Genomic DNA, 14,863 nt, shown 5'->3' on the forward strand with positions numbered 1-14,863 from the left:
AACTTTTGAATTTTTTTTTTGTTTTCTTTTACTGATAATGGAACGTGAAAGTAATAGTGGGGGTTTAGACGTGAGAGTAGCTTAGGAGTAGAAGTTTTAGGTGAAGACTTAGTCAAACTAGAACTCCTTGTTATTTAATTAAAAATCCAATTTTTTTAAGGTTAAGTGAAATAACAGTTATGCCCCGACTTAAATCCGATAATTAAATATGATTTAATATTGCTTCCACCAAGGATCAAACCATGGTGAAGCTCTTCTCGCGAATGGGTCAATTTGGGTCGATCAAACCCGAACCGTCCACTAAAATACATTAATTAAGTAAATCCTTAGGGTAATTATGATACTACCCTTAGCTGGAAAAGATCATTTTACCCCTAGACCCTCCACACCTAAGATTATCCCTTTCAAGTCCGGTTAAGACTCATCCGGGTAAATCTTAATAGTCGGGTGCCCAACATGTCTTGACCCAACCTTGCCTAGCTCAACTAACTGAACAAGTTGGTTGGCTTGGGTGATGCATAGGTTTTGAGGTTTGGTTCCAGTGCATCAAGTCATGTGAAACCGGTTTAGTCTAGGCATTCTAGGTACGTTTAGGCATTACTTCGCATAGTTATTTTTGGATTGTTACATTATCCCCCCCCCCTTAGGAACATTCGTCCCAGAATGACACTTCTAATTATCTAGCACGATGCCACTCATATCATAACATAAGTACTATACAAAGTCAAGCAATAGCAACAAAGAATAGAGGACACAAGGAAACTTAGACTTAAGATTAAAAGTTTAACCTTAAGAGCTAAAAAGATGAGGATGGTGGGATCTCATATAAGCCTCGGACTCCCACGTAGAACCCTTAACAAGATTGTTTCTCCACAACAACTTCACTATGGCAACCTCTTTGTTTCTCAGCCGCTTCACCTGTCGGTCTAAAATCTCAACAGGAACCTCTTCATAAGACAAGTCTTCATCAACCCCCAAACATTCAACACGCAGAATCAATGCTGGATCACCAAGGCACTTCTTTAACATATAGACATGAATGACTGGATGAATAGAAGCTAGCTCCGTTTGCAACGCCAACTCATAGGACACCTCACCTACACGGTGTAAAATCTCGTATGGCCCAACATACCTTGGACTCAACTTCCCCTTCCTGCCAAACCTCATCACCCCCTTAATGGGTGATATCTTCAAGTAGACCTTGTCACCTACATCAAACTTTAAGGGCCACTTCATATTATCTACATAAGACTTCTGCCAACTTTAAGCAGTAGCCAACCTGTCCCTAATCACCCTGACCTTCTCTAACATCTCATGAATGATCTCTGGACCCAAAATGGATGAATTTACAACTTGATACCACCCAACTGGAGACCTACACCTCCTACCATAATGTGCCTCAAACGGTGTCATCCCAATGCTGAAGTTATAGCTGTTATTATACAAAAACTCTATCAATGGTAGATGGTCGTCCCAACTACCCCAAAAGTCGATCACACACGCACTCAATATGTCCTCCAATGTCTGAATGGTACGCTCTTCCTTCCCATTTGTCTTAAAATGAAAAGAGGTATCGATTTTTACCTGCGTGCCTAAGGTCTTCTGGAAAAATCTCCAGAAATGCAAAGTGAACAAAGCTCCTCAATTTGATATGATAGAGAAAGAAATACCATGCACCTCACAATCTCATCAATGTAGAGTCTCACATAATCCTCGGCTTTGTAATTTTACTTCACATGGATAAAGTGGGCAGACTTAGTCTTCCTGTTCACAATAACCCATATGGAGTCATGTTGTCTCCTAGTCCTCGGAAGACCAACCATGAAGTCAATGTTACTGGACTCCCACTTCCAAGTCAGAACCTCAATCATCTGAGTGAGACCACCAATCTTAAGGTGCTCCACCTTAACCTACGATAATTCGGATACCTGGCCATATACTCAACAATGTCCTTCTTCATGCAATCCCACCAATAGATCTCCTGAGGTCATGATACATCTTGGTGGAACCTGAATGTATCGAATACCTGGAACCATGGGCTTCGTCAACTATCTTGGTCCGCAAATCATCCATATCTAGTACATACCGGCTGTCTTGGTACCTAAGTATCTCGTCACCTCCTAAAGCAAAGGACTCATTCATCTTTACCATCACTGAGTCCTTACACTCCATCAACACAGGATCAAGATGCCGACCCTTCTTGACTTCAACTACCAAGGATGATTAAGAACTAGGATGAAATGAAACACCCCCACTAGTAGAGTCAATCACCCGCACCCAATTCTGGACAGTCTGTGTACATCCTTCACTAACTCCTTCTTCTAATCATCAACGTGGGTTTTACTCCCCATGCTCAACCTTCTCAAAGCATCAGCTAGAATATTTTCATTCCCTGGATGATAGTGGACTCTCATGTCATAGTCCTTCAATAGCTCCAACCATCTCCGCTGTCGTAGGTTCAACTCCATCTGCGTGAACATGTACTGGAGACTATTTTGGTCTGTGAACACATACACATGCACCCCGTACAAGTAATGCCTCCACAGCTTCAATGAAAACAACATAGAGGCCAACTCCAGGTCATAAGTGGGATAATTCTTCTCATGAACCTTGAGTTATCTCGACATATAGGTTATAACCTTACCAGCCTGCATAAGAACACAACCCAAACCCACCCTAGATGCATCACAATAAATAGTGTAACTCTCACCACATATAGGCAACGTAAGCACTAGGGCTGAAGTGAGTTTATCTTTGAGCTCCTGGAAACACTTCTCACAAGTCTCCTCCAATTCAAACATGGCTATGTTCTTAGTCAAAGCTGTAAGTGGGGCAGCAATGGAAGAAAATCCCTCCACGAACTTACAGTAGTAACCTTCCAATAACAGAAAGCTACAGATATTGATGGAAGTAAGAAGTCTTGGCAAGTTCTTTACAGCCTCAGTCTTTTTGGGGTCCACATCCACACCCTGATCGGACACAACATGACCCATAAAAGTCACTGATCTAAGACAAAATTCACACTTGCTGAATTTGGCATACAACTGTTGTTGTCTAAGTACCTTCAAGGTTAGTCTCATATGTTGTTCATGCTCTTCCTTGGTGTTAGAGTAGATGTGGATGTCATCAATGAATACTATGACGAAAGAATCAAGATATTCATGGAAAACTCGGTTCATGAGGTCCATAAATATAGCAGGGGCATTTGTGAGATTAAATGACAAGACTAGGAACTCATAATGACCATAAAGGGTAGGAAAGGCTGTCTTTGGTATATATTCATCCCTAACCCTAAGCCGATGATGCCCAAAACGAAGATCAATCTTTGAGAAGAAACTAGACCCTTGGAGTTGATCGAATAAGTCATCTATTCTGAGAAGTGGATACTTGTTCTTTGTAGTGACTTTGTTGAGCTGACCATAATCGATACACATCCTAAGGGTCCCATCTTTCATTCTTACAAACAGCACTGGAGTGCCCCAAGGGGATATGCTCGGTTGGATGAAACCCTTATCAATGAGATCTTTTAACTACAGCTTTAACTCTTTGAGTTCAACTAGAGCCATTTTGTACAGAGGAATTGAAATTGGTTTGGTGTCGGGATCTATGCCGATACCAAAATCAATCTCTCGAGGGGGTCAGACTCCAAGCAAATCATCGGGGAAAACATCTCGGAAGTCACTCACTACAGGTAGAGAGTCTATGGAAGAAAAATCATGATCTAGATCATTGACACTCACAAGATGGCATAACAATCCCTTGGACATCATTTTATTAGCTTTTAGGTCAGAAATCAAGGGACTTGAACGACTCAAATTGTACCCCTCCATACAAGCTCTACATCATGAGGGAAACAAAATCTCACAACCCTACTATGGCAATCCATGAAGGCATAATATTTATGGAGCTAGTTCATACCAATTATAATAGCGAAGTCATTCATGGTTAACACGACAAGGTCTTCACACAAAGTCTTACCTCATACTACTATTGGGCAGTCTTTATGAACCCTATCAACTCTTACATTTTCTCCTAAGGGAATACTAACTACGATAGGATTATAAAAACCTCAGGTAGTGTTTCGAAAGTAAGAGAAATCAAGGGAGTCACAAAAGAAAGCGTACACCCTGGACTAAGTAAAGCATAACAAGAGGTTGAGAAAACTTTGAAGTATACCTGTGACCACATCAGCATACTTCTCTTGCTCCTCCCTACCTTTCAAGGTGTAGAATATGTTCCTCTTAGGAGGCTCGGCTGCAGCGGCATTCTGGGGATTAGGCCTAGGCGGAGTATTACCTCCATCCTGACCCCTATTCTATGGACAAACCCTGACCATATGTTCGGTATTCCTACAATAGAAGCAGGCATTTGTGCCTATTCTTCACTCCTTACTCTGAATACATCCACACTTGCCACATTCCTTTCTAGGATGTTGCACACCACCTCCATTTCCCTTCTTCGGTTGGGTATGCCTCCTCTGGGTGCTATACTCCTATAAGAGTTAGAGTTGCCTAATCTCTGATTCCCCTTCATAAATCTAGGCTAATCACGAACTCTAAAAGTGCTCCTGACCCCACAACTGCTGGGACCTGCTTTGTAAAAAGGTTTAGGCCTCCTAACCTCATGGGCTCTCTTTCTCATCCTGTTGTCCTTAACTTGCTGGACATGCACCATAAGCTTGGACAAGTCTATGTTGTCATGGAGTATCGTAGCCCGACACTCCTCCTCCAAGTCCTCTGAGAATCCTATAAGGAACCTAATATGGTCAAACTTACTACTCAAATAAGAAGTAAAATGGTCGTATCAAGTAAAGAACCCAACTAATGAGGTTGGGATCGATCCCACGAGGAAAATAGTTTAGACTTAACTTTATTCTATTATTACTTTTATTTAGTCAACTATTTCCTTATAAAACAAAAGACAAAAAAGGGTTTTTATTTCTAAATTAACGAAAATAATTAACTAAATTAAAGTAAACAACTAACAGATTCAAATCTCGGAGCTTAATCAATTAATAAAAGTAACTAGGGCTTAAGTATTCCCCATAGGTTCCTTACTAGATAATTCTAACTATAACAATTCTTTCCTAGTATCTTGCATGTAAAGTGATAAGTTATGTATCTCTAAATCCTTATTCCGGCATCTAGAAAATTTCACTCCGCACCTTGGTTCGGCTACGTGTGTTGCTATACTAACCCTTACCTTTTCCTCATATTAAGCATTGTATTCGATATTTGACTAAGTTATTACCTCGTACCAACCGACACTAGCCTATTAGATAGTGTACATTAAATCTATCTTGATAATTCTTTTCCTATTATCTACCTCCTTGGTCTGACAAGTAGCGCTAAGGCGAGTTCTAACATTTGCCATCCGTTAAAAAGACTTCTAAACGAAAGAATTATCAATACATGCAAGACATTATTCTAGAATTGCTATTTCAGTTAGATTTTACCTCATTATTCACCCATGATTCCTGCAACCCTAGTTATGGTATTTAGTTACCCATGGTCATAATTATACTATTCATATATTTAATATAAGAATTCATGCACTATTTTAAAGAGAAAAAATAAAATCCAAAAATTCACTTGTTTAATAAACAAAAACACCAACAATAAATTCCAGAAAAAGTGTATCAATTACTGAAATTAATTCTTCAATAGTTGAACAACAGAACTAAAAATTATCGAAAAGTCTAACAGTCTCATGAAAAGTCTAACCCAAAAAACAAGGTTTTTCAAACTGTTTATAATAAAAACTAAAACTTAATAAATGAAGGACTCTAATTACTGAAAATATGTCCAAATGCGTCTGAGTTGACGGACCTCGTGACGGACCGTAGTGGTCACGACGGGCCGTCATGGCCTTCTTCGTCCCATACTTCACAAATTCTTCTGTTGCTTTCTTCGTTACCCTCAACAAACAGGTATGACGGACCGTTCCAAGCACGATGGTCCGTCGAGGTTCTCTGTTCCATCATACTTTAACTTTTTGGAATTTGGGTACAAGGACTACTCTCTGATCATTACGACGAACAAGCAGGACGGACCGCCGTGGCTATGACGGTTCGTCATGGACTTCCATAACCCCTCACTAGGTCAGACTTTCCCATCTTCCTTTAGCAGCTTCTCTCCTCACTACGACGCCACCTATTGACCGTCACAGACTCGACAGACCGTCATAAGATCCGTAGGTGGTCTCTTCTGCATTTCTTGCTCAAAAACTTCCGCGTTCATCTCTGGATAAATTTCCTACAAATAAGGAGAAACTTACATAAAAATTAATACAAAAAGGTTTTTGGACACACACTAAACTTAAGGAAAAAGCATTAAAATTACTATGAAACCATGGTACATCAACACCCTCAACTTAAATTCGTCGTTTGTCCTCAAGCGACACACTATGACACACTATAAAATCTTTGTATAAGAGTATCCATATTTTAGCTTTCGCAATCATTTGGCTATCAATCCCGATCATTCTCATCATGTTTATGCATGTTATCACTATTAGGCTTGAATTATGTGGAACCGGACCATGATATAGACTCACCACGCACTGACACCTATCATCTTTGATTTCTCACCGAGGTGCTAATATTTTCGGTATTTGCAACTAGTGTCCTCAATTCAAAAGAACAACCTCATTTTTTACACAATGATTTCAGTTTGAGTATAAGGATTAGTTCTCAACACTCACTCTCAGAAAAAATTCACAACTCATTCATACATATCGCCATAAGCTTGACCTTATTTTCACCTCTTTAAGTTCTCCATACAACTCTTAGGATTATGATAGGACTTTCTTAGCTTGTAACATAGGCTCAGGGTCAGGTAGGGTATATTTAGATATACTTTAGTGACTTGTTGCCCTCCTTGACATATTGGCTAAATGTACCACCTTTTTATCATTTTATCTCGCCCAATTTCTCAATTTTCTTTTTATCTTGCTGTTTTCCCTTTCTTATCCTTATATGTAAGTGACTTTTCTTTTTTCTTTTTTTTAGTCACTTCTGTTTTGTTCTTTCTTTCTCATAATTCTTCCAACCCCACTTTTCGGAGTATTCCTTATAACAGCCATCCTCAACTCATGACTTTTCCATGAGTCAAGGTTCACAATACCCACGGTTGGTTCAGGGCCACGACAAGGTTTTTTTCTGCATTACCCACCCTCAACTTATGCGTTTGGCATAAACTGAGATGCACATGTCCAATTAGGGACAAGGGCCAACACATTGTTCCCAGAGAAGATCAGTTGGGGTGAAAAAGAAAGATCTGTTTTTAGGCTTAAATCATTTGGATCAATACGGGATTAAGTTCATTTGGTTTTCTGTTATTATTATTTTTTTCAAGATTGACTATTTTGAACAAAGGCCTATGATCCTTTCCTAATTGTTCATTTTGGCTTACTTTTAGCAAGACTAACCAAGCAAGTTCTAGCTTAGTCTCAATGGTTGATCCTTCGAGTTTTCCTCACACTCACTTGACATTCATTACATTCCCAGATTATTAGACACCTAGTTTGAGTATTAGATTCAAGGTCATGCAGTAGTGTATCTCTATATCATGTTTAAAGCCACACAATTATCAATTACTATGCCTAGTCAAGCATCATTTTCATATCGGGATATCATATTTTTTTAGCCATCATGCTTCATAGTTATACTATGTACACAAGATATAACATGTTGATTAAACAATAAAACTAATCAGTCTTTTTGTGAAAAAAAAAACACAGGCAAGAAAACCCCAAAAGAGGATCGTGAATTGGGCTACTCAGACTTCACCCTAGCACTCACTTTCCATTTAACCACCCCCAACAAAAAGATATGCAATTTTGCCCAATGCATAAAAAAAACTGAAATACGAGAGTGGTAGCTGCAGCTAACCTGAGGCACAAAGCACCAGCAATCGGCAAGCGGTGGGTCCGATTCCCCGGAACCCCCTACCTCTGCAGTATGGAAACCCTCAGTAGTGTCCTCATCAGCAACAACACTATCAGTCGCGCCTCCCGCTGTCTCCACATCTCAGGATCTAGATGCCCCGGTAGCTGACTCTACAACCCTAATCTTATGTGCCTCCTTATCAGCAATCGAGGATCTCCTCGCAGCCTCCATCTCACGGCGCTCCTTCTTCCTTGCCCTAGACTTATCCTCCTCTCGACCCCTGCGCCTCTTGGTATGCTATCGATGGAGAGGTGGTGGAATCTCCGAAGTGGCAAATAAAGCAGCCAACATTGTGTCCTCAGCAGGCTCTAAACAAGAGTTCTCACACTCAGGCATCCTAGCCTCTAGGATCATATCAAGATCTGCTCGCAAACTCTCAATCACAGCCTGAAGGTTCGACACGTCCATCGGAGGGGCTGGCTGGGCTAGCACCCTCAACTCAAAAGTGTCTAAGCGCGGATAAACCTCCGCGATCTTCCTCTCTGTGTGTTGTGCCATCTTAAGCTCCAAGTGCTCCTCCGCCTCAGCAATAAACCTCTGCATCGAAGGCTGTGTGATGCAAAAGTGTGGACATCTGAGCCTCTAGTTTCTGGATTCTAGCAAGCATGACAATAGCGGGGGAAGGGGCTGAGTGAGAGGAGCTTGGGGCAGTGCTACTACCCGGGATAGGCTCAACCGTGGTGGTGTCAGTGGGTGCTGAAGTAGATTGTGTAGCCATTTGAGCATGCTCTGCAGTATCAACCAGATTCTTACCAAGTGGAGGCACCTCTGGACGAGGCCCTCTACGTGGAGCCAACTCATTGGCCTCATCCCTTATGAGGCCGATATCAACATTTCCCAACGGAGTCATGAGCTTATCAATGTGTCAGATGGGCACACCTGCGGACCTGCATAATGAAAATACCATGCACGGAAAAGGGCAAGTACTGGTGACCTTGATATCCCTCTCGTGCATGACCGTCTGAAGAAGCCAAGCGAAGTAAACCTCAAACGCGTCCATCATCGCTACCATCAGAACTTCACGATCCGATGTAACTATATTATATGCAGCCATGGGGGAGAGGCAGTGGCGGACAATCAACCATAGAAACTAAGTCGTGAAGGTCAAGTTAGCCTTCCTGATGGATTTCTTTGGCTCCATTACCCTGTCGGAAGCCTCTCCATCAATAGATAAGTGCTGGTCCATCTACCTCTTGGTGGTCTCTCTCAGTGATGGCTCACGCAAGAATCAACCCTCTTTAACAATTTGCCACCAGTAGTTGAACTCGCGGTGAAAGGGGTCCTGGTTGTATAAACATCCTTGCCGTGCAGATACCGGCGGATGGCTGGCAGGGACATGTCGACCTATATGCCGCGTACTCTGACATGCTCAAGTGGGGCCTATTTGGCGGGGGAAGCCCGCCTATCTGTCTGTGACCGGAGAGTAGACACATAAGAGGCATAAAACTCTCAGACCAAATCCTCACTGCAGCGGCCCAAAGAACAAGTCGTTCACTCTAGCATGTGTCTAGTGAAAGAGTGTGGATATTTGGCATGGTGGGGAGACTTCCCGTACGGACCCGCCTCTCCAGTGTAAGGGTCTGTGTCATGACTCCTTTATCATTTAGAAGCTTGGCATCTGAATACACTTGGTATTGTCGTTGACACACCACCGGTTGGGCTGGTCAGCAATTGGGGCAGGAACTTTAGTCGGTGGGCCTGGAGTGGAATCAATACTGTTAACCTCATCAAACGAGGCAAACTGTGCAGACGTGATGGGTGCAGAGACTTCTGTGGACCCAGAGGCTTCCTCCGAGCACGAAACTCCTAAGGAACAATACGCTCTTTCTTCTTGTGTAGATGACCCAGAAGGTGTGCTAGCCAGTGTCCGCTCCTTATCAGACTGGGAGGCAGTGACTACGCTGGACGCCACCTTTTTGGGTGTAGATCTTGTTGCACGTGTATTTCATACTCGAGTGGCAGTTCCTGGGGGCACGTACTCGAGATCATGCTCATCATTAGAGCATATAACCAATCGGACATAAGGGCAACAGACTTTGAACGCCCACATGCGTAAACTTGATCTTGTTTCGGTGCCATTAGAGATAGTACATGTAAAGAATCATTCTTAGTACTAGAAAGATGAAACAAGACTAGCAAAAATGAGACAAAATACACATAAGAGCAAAGTTGTAATGACATCTTTGTAGTAGCAATGAAACACGACGGGCTAGGTGACGGCCCGTCTTGAGTATGACGGACCGTCATGGGGTTCGTCATGTCTTACCTCAACAATGTTTATTTGGAGACCCTCAGAAAGAAAGTCTATGACAGTTAGGACAAATAAGAAGGACGGACCATCGTGATAATTACGGTTCGTCGTCAATATCCATCGTGGGTCACTTAGAAAGAGTATGGAGACCCTTAGGAGAAGGGTCTCTGACAACCATGACAGTTGTGCAAGATGAACCATCGTGGGTACGATGGTTTGTCGTAGATGTCCGTCAGAGGACACTTAGAAAAAGTTGGAGATCCTTAGGAATACTGTCTCTGACAACCATAACGGGTGTACAGGACGGACCGTCGTTCACATATGTTCGTTGGTGGACACTTAGAGAAAACGAATAATGATGTGTTAGGACAGACCCTATGACGGTCCGTCGTGGGTAAGATGGTTCATCGTCAGGGTCTCGTTCTGTCATTCAATGACAAAACTGAGGATTCCACAATCATCCCCAGTGACTCAAACAGAATACTTGATATTAACATACATGTTTCTAACCCAAATACCTAGCAAACTAGCAATGCTAAAACACCAATTTCTCAAGTTTTAACAAGGCAATTCGAGGGACTCTCAACCTAGGTCAGACAAAATTGGATCAAAGAGCAAAAACCCACCAAAAATAAATAGTCCAATAGTAATTGAAAAATAAAAATGTAGTGTAAATGAATAGAGATTAGAGAGACATACCTGAGAAGAGGAGAAAAACAAGCAAGTGAGGCACTTATCTATCAAGAGCAGAAACACAACAGCAGACTCGAACCAGTAGAAAGGAGATTTTGGGATTTGGGTATTTGGGGAAGTAATGTGTATCAGTTGATAGAGAAGAGAATGAGAAAGGTAGGAAGTTGGAAAGGGAGGAAATGGGAGAAAGAGGGAAAGAAACGGTTTTAATGAAGGGGTGGGGAGTTTACAAGGTTGAACACTTTTAAATACCCCAGCCGGGTTAAGTTGGGTTGCTGGTTAATGACGCAACGAGTCCCCGATGACAGTCCATCGCATATGAGACGGTCGGTCATGGGTTCTATCGCGGATGCTCTAATTTTTAAAATAAATGAAAAATGTACCTGGCACGACGGATTTAAAATTGCGGCACAACTGAAGACACTTGATTACTCAGACTCCAACAAGATGGTATGCCTCGACCACTTCATTCGCCGATTCAGCATGCCCGAAATAGATTTTTATTTGTTGTCCATTCACCTTAAACCGCACACCCTCATTGGTTTCCAACTCAACTGCTCAATGGGGGAATAGTTGGGTAATCAAGTAAAGGTCAGTCCATTTGGACTTGAACTTGCCCGGAAACAAGCAGCAAATCCCCAACCATGGACTCTCGTTTTTCAATTTTCAGGTCATGGTACTTCTTCGTGTTTTCTTTGTAGAGGGCTGAGCTTTCATAAGCTTTTAGGAGAAATTCATCGAGTTCATTCAACCCTGTTAACCGTTATTCTGCAGCTTCGTTCCAATCCATTTTCAACTTCTTCATAGTCCACATGGATTTATGCTCTAATTCAACCGGAAAATGACAGGCTTTCCCATATACAAGTTGGTATGTGGACATACCTATGGAAGTCTTATACGTTGTCTGATAGGCTCAAAGAGCATCATCAAACCTCCTTGACCAATCCATTCTACTAGCATTCACTGTTTTTTACAATATCTGTTTGATCTCCCTGTTTGACAATTCATCTTTCCCACTAGTTTGAGGATGGTAAGGAGTGACCACATTATGGCAAACCCCATATTTCTCCAATAATCCCTTGAACAATTTGTTGCAAAAGTGGGATCCCCCATCACTAATAATTGCCCTTGGGGTACCAAATCGAGAGAATATATTCTTTTTCAAGAACGCGTGACACTCTTCCCTTCATTGTTTGCGAGGGAGATAGCTTCCACCCATTTAGATACATAATAAACCGCTACTAAAATATGCTTCATTCCATGATAACTCACAAAAAGACCCATAAAGTCAATACTCCAAACATCAAATAACTCAATCACAAGAATGGGGTTTAGAGGGAGCTCTTGCTTTCTTGAAATGCCGCCATATCTTTGGCATCTATCACATGCTTTGGAAAAATCATGAGCATCTTGATAAATATTTGCCCAATAGTAACCACATTGTATATCTTAAGAGCGGTTTGGATACTACTATGATTTCCACCAAAGAGTGAGGAATGGCATGCCCTAAAACACTCAACATCTCAACTTCTAGCACACAACGCCAACTAAGCCCATCGGTGTAGATCCTATATAAGTATGGTTCATCGCAAAAGAACTTCTTCACATCGTACATGAACTTTTTTCTTTGATGAAAGGACAAGTCCGATGGAACAATATCGCTAGCCAAATAGTTCGCAAAGTCTGCGAACCATGGAATCAACTCTTGTGAGGCATCCAATATATGCTCATCGGGGAAAGTATCATCAATATCAGTCTTATCCCCTAACTCTCTCATAAATTCATCTTCTAGATGGGAAAAGTGATCGTCAACTTGATTTTCAGTCCCTTTTCTATGCCACACCTCAAAGTCAACTTCTTGTAGCAGTAATACCCAACAAATCAACCTCGTTTTTTCATCCTTCTTTTCCATCAAATATCTCAATGCTGAATGGTTAGTATGAACTATAAATCTAGTAACTAGCAAATAGGAGCGAAATTTTTCAAAAGCAAAGACTAATGCAAGGAGTTCTTGATCAGTCACTGTGTAGTTCTTCTGGGCTTCATTTTGGGCTTTACTACATAGTAAATGGGGTGAAGGATTTTGTTACTTCTTTGTCCCAATACCACACCAAGAGCAACCCCACTAGCATTGCACATCACCTCAAATGGAATGTTCTAATCGTGAGAATGAATGATAGGTGCAGACACCAATTTTTTTTTTAGCTCGCTAAATGATTTAAGACAAGATTTATCAAAATAGAATTTACAATCTTTCTCCAGCAGTTTGCACAACGGATATGCAATTTTTGAAAAATCTTTGATGAATCTCCGGTAAAAACTTGCATGCCCAAGAAAGCTTCTCACACCTTTTACAGAGATAGTGGGGGAAGTCTCTCTATTACCTCTACTTTAGCTCGATCAACCTCTATGCCCTTTTCTGAAATGCGATGACCCAAAACAATACCTTTTTTCACCATGAAGTGGCATTTTTCCCAATTTAGTACTAAATTGCAGTCTTCACATCTCTTAAGGACATCAGATAAATGGTTCAAACACCTCTCGAATGATTCACCAACAAGAGAAAAATCATCCATAAAAACATCAATAGTATCATCCACCATGTCGAAGAATATCAACATTTTTACATCTGTGAAATGTGGCGGGTGCATTGCACAACCCAAACGACATTCTCTTCAATGCAAAGGTCCCATATGGACAAGTAAATGTGGTTTTCTCTTGATCTTCTGGTGCAATAGAAATCTAATTATACCCTGACTATCCATCAAGAAAACAGTACCACCCTTTTTCGGCAAGTCTATCCAACATCTGATCCATGAAGGGCATAGGAAAATGGTCTTTTTCAGTCCATGCATTTAATTTACGGTAATCCATACACACCCACCCTCCAGTAACCGGTCTCATTAGAACAAGTTCATTTTTCTTATTGGGGACCACAGTCATTCCCCCTTTCTTAGGTACACACTGAATAGGGCATACCCAACTACTATCGGAGATCGGATATATTACTCCAGCATCCAACCATTTAATGATTCCAACTTCACGACCTCTTACATAGGTCGATTTAAGCGTATCTGGTGCTCAATACTTGGCTTATGATCGGGCGTGAGTTGGATTTTATGAGATCAAATACCAGGAGGGATCCCAATAATGTCCGCAATAGTCCACCCAGTAGCTCATTTAAACCTTTTTAGCACTTTCACCAAACTCTCAACCTGTTGTTCATTCAGGTCTCATGCAATGATTACCGGCAAAGTGTCACCATTTCCTAAGAATTCATACCTGAGATGAGGTGGGAGAGATTTTAGTTCTAACTTTGGAGCCTCTTCTATAGATGGTTTCGTGGGTGGAGACTCGCGATTCTTCATGTCTAACTCATATTTCTTTGGTTTAAACCGAACATCACCATGATCAAGAGCCGTGACTAATGACCCATACTCTTCAATGCAATCGTTATCAAAATTCATTATCCGCTAATTGCTCTACACCCAGACATTCTTCTATTTGTGTCTCGGATGACTTACCAACTTTGTAGGATATAGCAGATACCGATTGGATCTCACCACTCTGCCTCATGGACCAACGAATGTTGAAGGTCACTTCTTCATTGTTCAACCGAAATTTCATCTGCCCCTTTTCTATATCAACTAAGGCTCTACCTGTAGCAATGAATGGCCACCCAAGAATAATAGGCACTTCAAAATTGACTTCACAATCAAGAATAACAAAATCTGCCAGAAATATGAACCACTCCACATTTACTAGCACATCGTGGAGTATCCCTATAGGACTTTTTTGTGTTCGATCAGCCATCAGTAGCCGCATCACAGTGGGCTTTGGATCACCCAAACCCAACTTTTTGTAAATCGAGAGGGTCATGAGATTTATGTTTTCCCCCAGATCCCATAATACTTTTGAAAAATATAATAACCCGATTGTACAAGGAATAGTGAACGCACCCGGATCTTTTT

At 41.4% G+C, this 14,863-nt stretch overlaps 1 protein-coding gene across 1 annotated transcript; it reads right to left on the reverse strand.

Annotated features, from left to right (window-relative positions):
* Positions 1-789: 789 nt before the first annotated feature.
* LOC138343090 (uncharacterized) lies at positions 790-1,236 on the reverse strand. The gene has a single exon (XM_069294684.1). It carries the CDS (start codon positions 1,234-1,236, stop codon positions 790-792), a length of 447 nt encoding a protein of 148 aa, XP_069150785.1.
* Positions 1,237-14,863: the final 13,627 nt, after the last annotated feature.

Source organism: Solanum lycopersicum, chromosome 1, assembly GCF_036512215.1.
Source record: "Solanum lycopersicum chromosome 1, SLM_r2.1".
Taxonomy (NCBI): domain Eukaryota; kingdom Viridiplantae; phylum Streptophyta; class Magnoliopsida; order Solanales; family Solanaceae; genus Solanum; species Solanum lycopersicum.

Bases quoted from the DNA above. Each gene is read 5' to 3' on its own strand.
- LOC138343090 (XM_069294684.1), bottom strand. From the start codon at position 1,236: ATGAAGTGGCCCTTAAAGTTTGATGTAGGTGACAAGGTCTACTTGAAG.